The sequence below is a fragment of the Heteronotia binoei genome, unplaced genomic scaffold (genome assembly GCF_032191835.1).
Source record: "Heteronotia binoei isolate CCM8104 ecotype False Entrance Well unplaced genomic scaffold, APGP_CSIRO_Hbin_v1 ptg000122l, whole genome shotgun sequence".
Lineage (NCBI taxonomy): Eukaryota > Metazoa > Chordata > Lepidosauria > Squamata > Gekkonidae > Heteronotia > Heteronotia binoei.
In genome coordinates this window covers 658,471-673,265 of record NW_026799994.1, presented here as the reverse complement: position 1 = coordinate 673,265, position 14,795 = coordinate 658,471, and the positions used below count along the sequence as shown (strand labels likewise).

Below are 14,795 nucleotides of genomic sequence, written 5' to 3'. Positions count from 1 at the left end.
TTAAAAAAATATATCAATATTTAAATATCCAACTTATGTAACTCAAGAAGCTCTTGTACACCTATACAGTGATTTGGCATCTTTGTAGTCAGGTGCCTTCAAACGTTTTTCTGATCACTGCATGTTTTTTAAAGAACAGAGGAAAACTGTGACAGCTGAAATCATGGTATTAGAGCAAAATGTCTCTTTTCGTGACCACTACTGGGCATGGGCAAAGCAAAACAGATTTATTTGAAGTGGCCTGGAGCAGATGCTGAGCAAAGTAAAAAATAAATGTAGCCACATACAGAGCCATCAATAATTGTAAAAAAAATGACAGCTTCTTTCTGTGGTCTGTAAATGCACACATGCTGTATGATGCAATATCTATGCGCTGCTTGACTTTTTTTTCCTCCCTGCAACATGTTTTAAGGGTTGGGATTGTTTTGGCTTTTAATTTATGTTTGCCATTTTCTGTTTTAGTTTCACTCTTCTTTCTCTTCCTTGGGAATATTTATCTCTTGTTCATGTATTATTCCTCCTAACTTGGGTTTTGCCCTCTTAAAATTCTTTGTATGTTTCATTTTGCTTGTTCATATTGCTTTCTCGCTTCATCTGTTTTATTTTGTTGCAATGGATCTCCTCCTTATTCTTGGTTTTGGCCATATGTGTAAAAGGGAGACAAGAGAAAGGTAGTATTTTCCATTTTTAGGTCTTTTTTGAGCCAAACCTCAGATCTTTTATACCACATTTTTTGCTTTATTGTCTCTGTGCAGTATTTTTGAACCTGCATGTAGCAACACTGCTGGCTACCATTTTTCCTATTTTCATACAAATGCAAAGTACTGAAGATAGGGATGGACATTAACCATGTAATGAACCAAAATTTGTGCCGAATTTGGCCGGAGTGGGGTTTGGGGGGGGTATGTTTGGCACGCACATGGTATCTGATGAAATCCCCAATCTTTTCAGCACAGCTTGGGGTGGCTCATATTATGAAACCTACCCAGAAACTCTTGGTGGGGGTGGTGTTTTCCAACCTTGGAAACACAAATAGACACCCTCCAAAGCTTGACAGGCCTGCCAATAACAAGAGTTTCCATTCATTGCAATGGAGCTCAGATTTATATAAGTGTAGGATGAGTGCGTGTTCCCTTTGATGGTGTGGTTTTGGACAGAGAGGGTGTACTTGCAATGGGTTAAAGAGCTTTGCTGCTGGGTGTCATGGGGGGATTGCTTAGCTAGCTTACTCAGTCAGGGGCCAGGGGGCTGTGCTTTGCCCTGAGTTCCTCTGTGTTGCAGTTTGGTGTTTGTTTGCTTCAAAAGGTGCGGAAATCGGGATTGAATTCCTCTTTCACATAGCATATTTATTTAGTGGAATTTTCCTATTGTATACTTCCTTGGTGGATTTCCTTCCTTTCTGTTTTCATTTTATTTCACTCCCTCCACTTTGGGTTGTGGTAAAACAAGGGATTGTTCTTTGAGGTTTTTTTAGGGGAAACTCCCTTGCTAACTTGCTTCTCCTTGGGGGGAGGGGTGATCTGTGTTTGTCATCCTGCCTCCCTGCACCCACCCTGTCTTGGGGGACCTGTTCCAGAATTACTGGGGTGACTTCCTTTTACTTCCCCCAAGTCCAATTTTCACAAAACTTGGTGAGCAGTTAAAGGAGTGTCAGTTGGAGATGTCCTGCAATTTTGGAGTCTCCAGGACCCTGGTGGGGGGGAGGGGGTCCACCCAAACCAGTTCAGTTCGGCAGAGCAGCTGTGGGGGTTTCTCAGTTTGTGCCCATCCCTACTGAAGAGACAATGCTTGTTATAGGAAGCAAGAAAACAAGATAGGTTTTTTTGTAATGCATTAAAAATAGTGCTTATTGCAGGGTTTAAAGGAAGAAAAGTGGTGATTTAGCTGATCATATATACTGACATAGTTATTTATTTAGCTATGCTATTCTCTAAGTATCTTCTTGTTCTATAAAGGTCCGAATCCAAAGCATACCTAACCAAAGAAATGGATGGTGTGTTAGTCTTGACAGTGCCAGTACTCTGTCTGAGACTTCATTCATACATTTCCAAACAGGTGATTGGTGCTGTTTAATGTGACCCTGCAGCTCAACATGAACTTCACCTAGTGCCTTTGGCCCCCTAACAATCTCTCAGCCTAACCCATCTCACAGGGTTGTGAAGATAAAGTGGAGGAGGGGAGAATGATGTGAAAAGCTACTTAGGGTCCCCACAAGCGGGAAAGGTGGGATGATGATGATAATGCTGTTCATCACCACCACCATCATTATTATGTGTTTTAGGGAATAACAGTTCTTTGGGGGTGCTTTGTAACTTGTAAGCCCACCAGCAACTAGATCAGCTGCTAGGCTACTTTCGTATTGCATACTAATGGGAGATCGCCATCCTCTCCAAAATTCTTCTCACACACTCTGTGTACTAGGCAGCATCCTCAAGCTACAATGCAGCAAATGGTAGGTGATGAGGGTAATGTTACTAGTGCCAGTTGTGCTTTCAACATTGGTACCATTTTAAGTTACAACTGGCGTTGCCATACCGTTTTCAATTTGGTTTCATGAAGGAAGCATGCCTCCAACAACCACTAAACTGGAAGGCTGGGAGATACTGAGAAACAGGGCTGTTTGGCCTTTAGTCAAAGATTCCTCCTCCTGTTTCTTGTCAACCAAGAAGAAACAATGGGCATTTGATGGCTGCCTAGGAACCTCCTCTCTCTCTTTCCCTCTCTCAATCACTTCCCAGTTTAAGGCTTCCTGAGCATAGCTGGCATGAAGTCAGCTGGGATGTTTCCTGGTGACTGTTGCTACTTCGTATTAAAGATCCTGGCAGGAACATGGCCAACAGCACCATCCACACTCACTCTAGAGGCTAGCTGGTAGTGTTTCTTTCAACTCACATGCCATTCTTTTATTAGGGCCTACCAAAACAATCATAAAACAGTGTGCAGGTTTTTGACTTCTCCAGAGCTCATTATACATTTTTTTTAAAAGGGCAAGGGGCTGTCAGGTCTGATCAAGGAGAAAAAAAGGATGTTTTTAGGCCATGGTAGAAGAGCCTCTTGTGGCTTGTATAGTATGTGCTGCAGATACAGTTACATTAGATAGTGCTGGTTTAAGGTTACGCTGTACTCAGTGGCTTGGGAACCACATGTGTCTCTTTGACATGCCACCTGTGGCTCTCCTGAGCACTATTTCTCAGTGTGGCACCAGCCCTTTCTTCTAGGAAAGTGGACAAGGCTTCTGAGCAAGCCTGGTATGGGCTTCTAGTTTGCAGTCGCTTCCTATCTTGAAACAGCCACCCGAGAGGAACAGATTAGCTGCAAGCTTCCTTGAAGTGGAAGCCTCATGCTGGGCTCTTTTGGTTGATGGTAATTGCAAAAGTGCCTCTCTGCAAGCCATAGACTGAGTACTTCTGCATTAGAGCTTTCTGGGGAGAATATATCTGTTTAGTTTTCTGAGACTACTGAAAACTTTCCACATTGAATTGAAATATGGCCTGATAATTCCATCTTTCTGGACCACTTTCAGGCACCTATCAGTGCTTCAGCCCAGCTATTTTATTTGATAGGGAAAAGCACACTTTAATTTAAAATATATATTTATCTTAACGCAATGCATGTACCCTGCTTTTTTCAATCTTACTGGTCTGAAGCACTGCTGCAGCTGAGGGAGGAGGCAGCTATTTTACTTACTTATTTATTTACTTTATTTGTGGTCTGCTTTGCTCGCTGGGACTGAAGGCAGATTACAAAATTTAGCAATGCAATAGGAAAAGCACAAGACACATAATAAACGTCATAATAAAACAGGATTCCAGAATTAGAAAACAATGCAATAAAAACAAGACATACAAAGTGCAGAAACTGAATTACAGAAATTTAAAAACAATGCAAAAGAAATAAAAATTGGATACTATTAACAGTGCCACAAACAACAACCCTAATCCAGAACAATTCCATTTTACTACAGCCCATTCTCTTTCTAAAAATGCCTTTCTAAACAGCTATAACCCAGTCCTCTATGGACAGTCTATATGTGGCATTTTCAACACATTCTCCAGCAGTATCCCATGAGGACTTTCTGCTGATGTACCTTGCATGTCCTTTACTAGAAATTCAATACTCAATTCAATATTCAATTGGGTGCAATTTTCAAAGTTTGGAAACAGTGCAATAAAATTGGGATCATGGGATGCGAGGAAAGGGATCTTCAGCCCCCCCCCCCCTCCCCCCGTGCGCCATATATATGCACACTTCTGCTTTCCTGTGTTCAGATGGTCCTGGGGAGCTGCTGTTTGGTCAGATATGGAAACTTACATATCTCAAAGGCTTAACTAAAAATCTGAAAGTCAGACACCCTGATCTAGCATGAGTGATTCCAGAACAGAGATTAAAATATTTTACATACATTTCTCCTGCATAAACAAGATGGCCTTGCATAAGCAAGATGGTCAGATGATCGAGGGGTCATTCCCAGACACAGTACCTAACAGCTGAGTTCACAGCTGACCCTCTGCCTTCCCTAGGAAGACTGATAAGTGCTGCCTGGATGGGGATCTCTCTGGTAGGAGATAGGGGCACTCTCTTCTGCAGCTTCTGATTCACAACTTGCCGCTGTGCAAGAATACCCCAGGCAAGGAATTCAAGTGGAATGTAACATGTGCCCCCTTCTCACAGTGCTATTTTCCCTTTTTTAAAAAAAAATTACCCTACAAAAATAGATACCATTTAAAGAATTTTCAACAAGACATTGATAAGATGCAAGAACTTGCTATTTATAGAATAACCCAGGCAAGCTTTCAGAAATAGCTGCATTCAAGATGTAGATGATTAAAGGGACTGTTTTAGAACCCTGATTATTCAGATAGTTTTTGTTAAGCTTCTGGTGCCATGCATGTTGTGCAGTCGATACGTTCTGAATCACTTAGCAAGTTGAGACAAGCCTAATGCTAATACTGCTGACAGACTAGTAAAAGTGGCTGTGCTTTTTCCAATTGCATGCATTACACTGACACTATACTTTCTTTCCTTTCCTTTTTTCCTGTGCCATGCTTGCTGTGTAGCAAATGGAATCTCTTGCAGTAAGTTAAAAAAGTTCTTTCATATTCTTTGTCCATTAAAATATGGACTAATAAATCACACCAGTTCACAGTTTTAACTCTTAGCATGTTTCCCCTCTACAACTTTTCTTTTTTTCTCCCCTTATTGAACTCTGTGATTATGGGTAATCAATGTTTGAATGGCATTTTATTTCGCAGCTCCCTGTGGAGCTTCAACAGATGGTACATTTGTCCTTGTCACATGCAATTTAGGATTGTTATTTATATTTATTTGTGGGTGAACAAACCACATGCTTGCTTGACTTGGTGGAGAACTAAAGTAATTGTTATAGCAAAACAATCTCTGTTATGCTTCCAAGGAAAAAAGTATTAAATCAGGGTCTGATATATTGAAATGTATGCTCATTTGGGTGGTTTCATCGTATCATTGCAGTATGAAGAAATAAATTGATTCCAATTGAGTATAACAACAGTGAATCCATCTCTTCTTTATAGGAGGGAATCCCCATATGGATTCTTTTCCTGTTCACTGGCAACCCTTAGCCAGATACTCATGTGTTGCAGCAAACCAACTGTTATCTGTTCATCTATACTTCCCATATGTAAATCTAATTAGCCCATTCTTTCCCAAGACCAGGAGATCATACAGAGCACCACTCAAAATTGTATCTACCTCAATCAACATAAACCAGGGGTTTGCAGCATTTTTGAGCCTGCAGACACTTTTGAAATTCTGAGACAGGGGAGTGGATCCAAACAGAAAATAGATGCCACAGGAGACAACTAACAAATTAGCACCAGGAAGTGAGGCTGCGTGTCACTTTAATAGTAATTCTTCAATATTTCAGGCAGAAGCTCTGCTTAAAAGAAAGCTTTTTAAAAATGAATATATTGTTGAAAAATATTTTGTGTACATACAGGTTACCTTCAGTCACCCAATGAAAATTATTGTGCTGTGGCAGTAGCTGCTGCCAAAGCAATGTTTGGACTCCCAGTCAGAAATCCTGCTAGACAAAAGCACCACCACCTGACCCCACCCACTTTCTAAAATCCCTTAGAAGATGCCAGGTTGGAGATCCCTGGCATAAACTATCGGAGCACTCCTAAACATCTTGTACCTTGTAGGGGGCATTATGAGAATGAAACAGTTCCTGGTTTCAAAACACTGGGATTGGTTGCACAAGACCTTGCCCAAGCGAAAATGCAAGTGAGAATACAATGTTTGGCTTAGTGCAAATATGTACTGTTGTCTTTTTCCTGCATTTCCCCCTGTCCAAGACCTCTAGTACAAGCAATAATTCTGTGCTGGATCCAGTGCCATGCCACCATTTGATTGTAAAGTGGTGCCCATCACATTTGGAGAGGAAATAGGTGAAATTAAAATTCTCAGTGACAAGTTCAGTTCAAAAAAGAAAAAATCCTGTAAAAGGACAAATTAGAGAACAAGAAAAGTGACATGAGATGTTGCTGCAGAAGTGACATACACTTGCCCTTTTGCCTTTCAATTTACAGGGATGTTTTCTCTTATTTCAATGTTATTTTATAACACACACACACATTGTCCATAGCGCTTTATTAGTGGTTACTGAAAACATGAAATCCATTCTGTTGTTTTTATTAATAACTTCCACTTCTATAATTTATTTCTTTAGCAATTGGAACTGTGCCAGAGATTATATAAGCTGCACTTCCAGTTGTTGTTGCTTTTTCAGTCGTACTGTAAACTCATCGGACAAGTGCACGAAGTTAGTACAATGCCAGAGGTATGTTGCAAAAACCAAGCCTTTTGCTGCAAAGTTTGCTGTGCCTTCTTGTGTTGTGTTTCTTTTTTCTTTTAACAAAGTTAGTTATTCTTGTTTAAGACTACAACTGATACATTTAAGAAAGTTTAGAACATTCCTTTGGTTAAAAAAAAAGTTGGGATTTAAGAACGGAGAAAATAAAGAGGCCACACCAGTCACTAAGAGATATAAGATCAAGACCAAAGGTGCAAGTAAAGTAAAAATGCATCTTATTAATCAGTTAAAATTCCTAACACCTTTCACTAAGATTTCTTCAGGGGAATTTATATAATATGCAAATACATCATTAAGTTCTGATAAAAACAATAGTTATTTAGTTAAAAATACATAAATAAAGTGTTAGGCTAAAAAACAAATTTGTTCGGTATATCAACCATGTACAAAACCATTCAGAATCTAGGGCCTATTCTTTCCTTAAGATTGCATGAACAACAATGAAGGAGAGAGAAAAACTCCCTATATGTAAGAAATATAACCTAAGCTATCCAGCACCCAACAGGTTTTGGCTCAATTTTAAAAGAATCTTTCCTCTGCCTAGAAAAATGTTATAAACCTGCTAGTCCTACAGTGTTTCTTCAACAAGAGTACAATATCAGTAGTATATACCAGTGATTAGTTGTTGCAATTTCTGTTTTACATAAGCTGATGCTTATGTCTAGAGTCTGACAATCCACAACCCGTCAGAGTCTAGAGTCTGACAATCCACTCTGCTTCTTTTTTCAATAATAGCCTCTCATTTTTACACTGCCCAAAAGGGATAATCATACGGACCATGATTATTTTCAGTACGGTGTTTAACCAATGGTGCACTTGTTCTTTTCAATTTATTATTACTTTTGTGTTCTGCTATGCATGTTCTTAGGTTCCTGGTTGTTTTTCCACTATAAAGTTTATTACAGGGGCACTGGACAGTATATATAGCTTGTGTAGGTACATGTTGTAAAACCTTGTCATATATTTTTTTCTTATCTATAGAGAGTTGAGGAAATAATTACTGCTTGTTAACTTACAACAAATACAACTTCCATAGGTAAAATGTACCTGGGCAGGATTAGTGCCTGGAAAAACTCTTTGATGACTAACACATATATGAGTGCACTTCCAGACTAGATTTTCTCTCAGATTCCTAGTTCTCCTAAAGGCGATCAGGGGTTTCTCATCGCATAGGAAATATTCTCTAACAAATACCATTTTTAAAAAATATTCTTCTTTAGACTCACACTTTCATTATTATAAGGAAGACTACAATATAATCTTGTCACAATCAGTTTTTCCTTTGTTCATGAATAAATTCTTCCTGTGTGATGCCAAGGCTTTTAAATAAGCAGACTGTAATATGTGATTTGAATAACCCCAATAGCTAAATTGTGCTTAAGAATGGAAGCTTCCTTTTTGAAGTTGTAAATATTTGAGCAATTTCTTCTATGCCATAACTGGCTGAATAGTAAACAATTCTTCATAAGTTTAGTTTAATGACTGTCATAGAATCATATATTTGGAAAGGGATATCCAGGGTCATGTAGTCCAACCCCTGGCACAATGCAGGAAATTCACAAATACCTCCCTCATACCCACCCACCCACTGACCTCTGTTTTTGCTCAGAAGGTGGGGAAAAAGCTCCAGGATCCCTAGCCAACTGGCCTGGAGAAAAATTGCTGCCTGATCCCAAAACATGAGTCAGCATTTCCCTGGGTATGTAAGAAAGGGCCACGAGAACTAAGCACTGGTTCAACCCTTCCTGCCCTCCCTCTCATAATCGGCCTAAGTTCACATAAATCAGCATTGCTGATAGATGGCCAACAAAGAAGGAGAGCCCACCACCTCCCAAGGAAGCCTGTTCCACTGGGGAACTATCAGGAAGTTCTTCCTAATGTTTATTCAAAAACCCTTTTAATTTAATTTGAACCCATTGGTTCTGGTCCGATCTTCTGGGGGACAGAAAACAACTCTACATCATCTCTACATGACAGCCCTTTAAGTGTTTTTATCTGATTTTTAAATATTCATACATGTGCCCTTATGACCATGACATCTAAAAAATAAATTTCCTTGTCATCCATATGGAGGTCAGATTTTATATCATCATCCTGTACGTTCAGCCAGTCACAACATTCTAATACACTTCTATGGTTACCTCTTGATAATGAAAAGACATTGCATAAATATCTTCACCATTTAATGATACAACTATGGAAAGGGTTATTAGCAGAATAAATAATTCAAAATTGTCCATATATAAATTGGTAACTTCTGGAGCCACTGAGGATCTCACTGCAGTGCCTTTAATCTGCAAATACAGTATTTTTTGCACCATAAGACTCACTTTTCCCCCCCAAAAAAGTGGAGGGAAAAGTGTGTGCGTCTTAAGGAGCGAATACTGCAAAAAATTCACACAAATGCCTCTAAATTCACACAAACGGCTCTAAAAACTAGGTGCGTCTTATGCTCAGGTGCGTCTTATGGAGCGAAAAATACGGGTACATCATTAAACGAGAATTTGTTTATGAGCGCTATTTCAGCTGAAGGTAACAAGAACTGATTTGGGGAATTCCTATTATTTCTCCTGTTTAAGGTTTCTTCTCTAATAGATAATGCTTCTCTCTGGGAAATGTTGGTGTAGAGTGACACAACATCTAAGCAGGCAGAGCACACACACCTAGTGAGAACTGGAGAGAAACCCCTTGAGAGCTCTTTTTGCCAGTTATTTATGAGACTGCTGTTTATAAGGAGTCTCTGAAACACAGATGGTGAGGGGAAATTGTTTGCAATATGAAAAGTAAAAAGAGTGTGTTTCTTTTCAGTATTTGATCATCAGTTTTCAAATGGTGTTCCTTGATGACTGAGATCTTGGTTGCTGTTTTGGATTGCTGAGACAATCTTTCACAATACTGAGGCCTCTCCCTCATGTGGTGTCATGGAGGGTTAAGGTTCAGTGCCCTCTCCCAAGCATTGACAACCAATTGTAGTGTGAGAAGTAAACTATAAAGTTCCATGAAGCACAATATAAGATGGGAGCCAGAGTGTGGGGACTGAGGCTAGCAAGGGGAAGAATGAGATTGCTTCATCCTCCTGGATCCCCCTCTTATCTGTTTTGGAAATTAAATGCAAAGAGCTATGGATCAATTTAATATGGAACATGCATCTATTCATAAGAATGCTAAAGAGAAAGATGCAAAAAAATTAAAATAAAGTTATATGTGCTCTACTATGGCTTTAAAAATATGGACATTTTTAATATGATGGAATGATATCTAGTGTACATGGTAAAACTTCTCATTCTTATCTGTGGCACTCACCATATTATGTATCCACATAGAATGCCAACATCTTTTTTTCTCCAATCATGAGGTGGTACATTGCACAGTGCAATCCAAGTGGATCCATGAAGGGATGTTTGCATTCTCAGTGTTCAGCAGATTTTACAAACAGGTTTATGGTGACCAGGGAGCCAAGTAAGAACTGAAAATCACATGTTCAACTGGGAGAAAAGAAGTTGCCATTCTTTCTGTGATTTTCTCTTTTCGGTGACAAGAAAAGGGGGAGTGGGTGGAAGAAATAATGCATTGTTGAGTCTTATTTCCCCCTTTCTTACTGAACAGCTACTGAATATGTCACGAGAGCTGAGTGAATTAAAGAAGAACCTCAAGGAAGCAAGTGCTGCCATCACAACTGAGCCACTGATTATAGAGTGTGGTACCTCAGAACCTATGTTCACTTCCACAGAAGTAGCCATACAATCCATGCTGGAGTGTCTGAAAAATAATGAGCTTGAAAAAGCTCTTTACCAAATAAGGGAATGCAGGTAAAGTTCAACTAGGCAGCTTATACTACATGTTAATTTATTATTCTAAACAGCTGTAGCTACAAAACCCAGTACTCTGGAGTACTGCTACTGAACTCAAGTGATAGCTTCAGATTAAAAGGTCTGACAGATTAAATGCAAAGACAAGGCAATTTTTTCTTCCTGCATACTTCTGTTATAACAACACTGTGTCCAGGTTCAATAAAAATGTGTTTACAAGAGCTGTAGGACACAAGCTAACAACCTCTATTGTGCATACCACATTGCAGTGCTGTGATATGTATTAATATGTCTTGGGCTTGCATGTTCCCAGTTATGTTAGGTTGGATCCAAACAACAATGAATGAAAGGAAAATAGCCATGTGTGCTGTTCCACAAGCTCTTATGCAATGCTTTTATATGCATTCTGTCACAGTTCTCCTGCTTTCACACTTGTACAAGAAGCTGCGCAAGCAGAAAATCATGGTTAGATTTAGTTTGGCTTTTTTATGTTGTAGCTCGTAGTGTATAAATTAGCTCTCTGGCAATAGAAGGCACTTTACACATGTGGAAGGATACCTTTTAGTCCCAGTCCATCATGCCGGTTATTGATTGTCAAGTTTTGATTGAAGTGCAAGCTGCCTATGAGGGTTATCCTTGAGCTTCCATTTCCTATGCGGATAGCTAGATTGAGTCACTGGATAATGTGCCAACCCCCCCCCCCCCAAGTTACATGAATAATTGAAACAAATCTGTTTCCTTTCCACACCTCTGGAGCATGCACTGACTGATGCTGCTCCTTGTCTTTTTTTTTTTTTTTTTTACAGTTAACTCTTCCAGCAGTCAGCAACAGTGATGACAATTTTGCCTTAGCTAGTGATAGATGTTGAATAGCTTTTAATCATGGCTTAGAGAATGACTGCTTAGAAAGTAATTGTGAGCTCCCATTACAAGGTGTGGCTACTCCTTAAGATGTCCCTTCTAGAAATGCCCCTACTGTGAGTACTGGTTTTCTGTGAATATGAGTATTCTTATAGCTCTACCATGCCTAACTAAACAGTGGAAGGTTTGTATCCATGGTGACTCCCACTCACATACAAGCACAGATGTAAAGGAGGGAGTAATTCACTATAATTTCAAATTTGTACAAGAGTTACATGGCCAAAAGGATATTTTTTCAGTTGCATGTTGTTCATATGCATATTACCAGAAATTATCACTTCATCTGTGTACCTACAAGAGATAGGGAGATTTTTTTTTTAAAGGAACCTATTCCTTGTGTAGAAGGGAAGGCAGCATGGTATAGCACAGGAGTGGCCAACGGTAGTTCTCCAGATTTTTTTTTTTTGCCTACAACTCCCATCAGCCCCAGCCAGCATGGCCAATGGCTGGGGCTGATGGGAGTTGTAGGCAAAAAAACATCTGGAGAGCCACCGTTGGCCACACCTGGTATAGCATGATCTTGTCAGATCTCAAAAGCTAAGCAGTGTTGGTACTTGGAAGGAAGACTACCAAGGAAGACTCTGCAGAAGGTGGCAATGGCAAACCATCTCTGCTTCTCACTTGCATCCTCTTGCTGGGGTCACCATAAATTGGCTGTGACTTGACGGCATTTTACACACACATGCATTCTTTGTACATAATGCTAATTAAAATAACAGTAACTCGCCTGAACTTCTGTTTTGCTGCAGGAATTTATGGCCCAATGACATCTTTGGAAGCAGAACCGATGATGAGGTCCAAACACTACTGAATATCTACTTCCGGCATCAAACACTTGGGCAGTCCGGCACTTATGCACTGGTTGGCTCTAACCAAAGCCTGTCCGAAATCTGTACAAAATTGATGGAACTGAACATAGAGATCCGGGACATGATCCGCAGGGCTCAAAGCTACCGAGTGATCAATACTTTTCTTCCAGAGTCCAGTGTTTCTGGCACAAGTCTCTGACAGAAGCCTTGTGCCCCCTTTCTTATTCAAGTTGGGATTGCTTCCATGCTGGGGCAAGGTGGTTCAGTACCTTCTCAGCCTTAGAAAGACTTGGTCAAGTTGTAGTCAGTCTTGTTCCCTTTTCACCATTTTCCAAGGAGAGCTGGGCAGAGTATTCACTGTGCTGCAACACTGTAAGGACAAAAGCAACATAGAATCCTTTGTGCTGTGCTGCACAGACAAAACGCATTTCACTGGGCAACTGCAATTCACTACTGAAGAAGTGACTTCCATACATACCAAAGACTACTACACTGAACAAGACTTCCTTTCTAGAAAATTAATTTTAGGTTGGCAAAAGTGCAATCTTTCCTTAACTTGAGGATTTTTGTTTTTTTAAATATTGTACATTTTTTCTTTTGACCAAGTTAAAAAAATAGGCAGAATGAAGCTAGTGACAGGACCCTGCAAGACTGTCGATTTGAAAGCTGAGAGCCTGTGTGTATGAAAGAGGTTGTAAAGAGCTACAGCTATATGTATACTGTAATTTAAATATGATGACTGTATCTTTTAAAGGAAAAAAAAAACCCAAGCTGCTATGAAGTACATTTCCTGATGTTGCTAGGCTACTGTCTTGGAAGGTACTAGATCCTTTTGAGAGGTCTGTTATTAAGACCAGAGTACCTTATGAATGGACTAGGAAGATTTTTTTTAAAAGAGTTTGGCTGCTTTTTACTGGAGGGTTGCTTTTATGAATATATTTATATTACTTAAGGACAGTTGGTCTGGCTTAAATTGCCATTTTGTAGGAAAGCATCACATTGCTGATTTAATTCTTTTGAACTGCCCCGCATGCATTTTTTAAGTTAATATACATTTGGAATTCAACAGTAAAAACATTACATAAAACTCAAGTTCACTTTCCATTTCTTAAGATATTTTTCTTTGTAATGTGTATGTTTTTCCTTGCATTTTTTTCTTACACTTATTCTGTCAAGTGTTAAATGGGTGCATGTATCTCTTCTGCACATCTGAAACACTTTTTCAGGCACTATCTGTATCACTTAATTTTTCTGTAAATACACTTTAAAGGTTTTTGTGAAGTACCTTTTGGTTGATATTTTGATCAGAACAGGATTACCTAAATATAAAGATTATAATATATATACATACATATATACAAAAATGACTGTGTCTGGAATTAGTCTGTGCCATAACCTGTACAGAGTTGACTCTTCAGGGGCTTTTTTGAAACCAGAACTCTGATTAAGATCAGCTGGGTTCACATACTTGCTGCACACCAGACTTCACTACACTCCCAAATAGGTGTTATATACCTGGTTTGAGAAAAGCCTCCCAAATGGTTAATGCAATTCTATCTGCACTTGCCTTCATCTAGGAATTGTGCTGAGGGGCCATGGCTCAGTGATACAGCCTCTACTTGGCATGCAAAAGGTATCAGGTTAAATCCCTGAATTTCCAGTTTTAAAAAATCAGGTGGTGATGTGAAAGACCTTGATATGAAACTCTGGAGAACAGCTGCCAGTCAAAGTAGACAGTACTTGACTTCTGTGGTTCTTGGTCTGATCCAGAATAGGGCAGTTCATGTGTTTGTGGGAATATTCCCAAACTGAGAAATTCTGCATAGGTTTTCCTCCCTGATACACTACCTTCTGTTAAATTGAAGTTTGCTGGGATATCCTTTGACGCTTTTCCTGAACAAAGTCCAGCTGTAAAATATTTACGAAATTATCCGAGCCCACATGCTTAATGTTCTCAGATTTGTGAGACAGCTCTTCTTTTTGTAGAAGCTACGTGCAAATTTTTCTGTAGATATCTATGTAAATTTTTTACTTGATGTGTTTTATTTACCTGGAAGAGATGTTGGGCTAACTAGCCTATAATGTTCTGACTTTTTAAAAAAAATGGTCTGAAAAGATGTGCTATTTTTGAATGCTGATAGGTAATGAGCAGCCCCCTCCAGCCATGAAGAGAATTTTGTCTTACCCTGACTATCTATTACAGAGGAGGCCAAACTGCAGCTCGGGAGCCACATGTGGTTCTTGAAGCCACCACCTCGTTTGCTAGGTTGGAAAATGCATTTAAAGTTGCTTTCTTTCCACCTCTCTCCCCCCATCTAGTTGTTTTCCTTCCTTCCAGTGTTCAAACATCTGATGTTTATTCTGTGTGGCTCTTATGTTAAAGCAAGTTTGGCCACCCCTGATCTA

At 39.5% G+C, this 14,795-nt stretch overlaps 1 protein-coding gene across 1 annotated transcript in view; it reads left to right on the top strand.

Annotated features, from left to right (window-relative positions):
- Positions 1 to 13,753, top strand: part of LOC132590521 (protein furry homolog) — a gene marked incomplete at its 5' end in the record, with an annotated part of 117,346 nt that extends 103,593 nt beyond the window's left edge. The window contains 4 exons of the mRNA XM_060263432.1: positions 5,058 to 5,075; positions 6,707 to 6,817; positions 10,457 to 10,659; positions 12,330 to 13,753. Of these exons, the coding sequence (XP_060119415.1) occupies positions 5,058 to 5,075; positions 6,707 to 6,817; positions 10,457 to 10,659; positions 12,330 to 12,588 (591 nt within the window). The remainder of the gene's footprint in view (positions 1 to 5,057; positions 5,076 to 6,706; positions 6,818 to 10,456; positions 10,660 to 12,329) is intronic.
- Between the last annotated feature and the right edge of the window lie 1,042 nt (positions 13,754 to 14,795).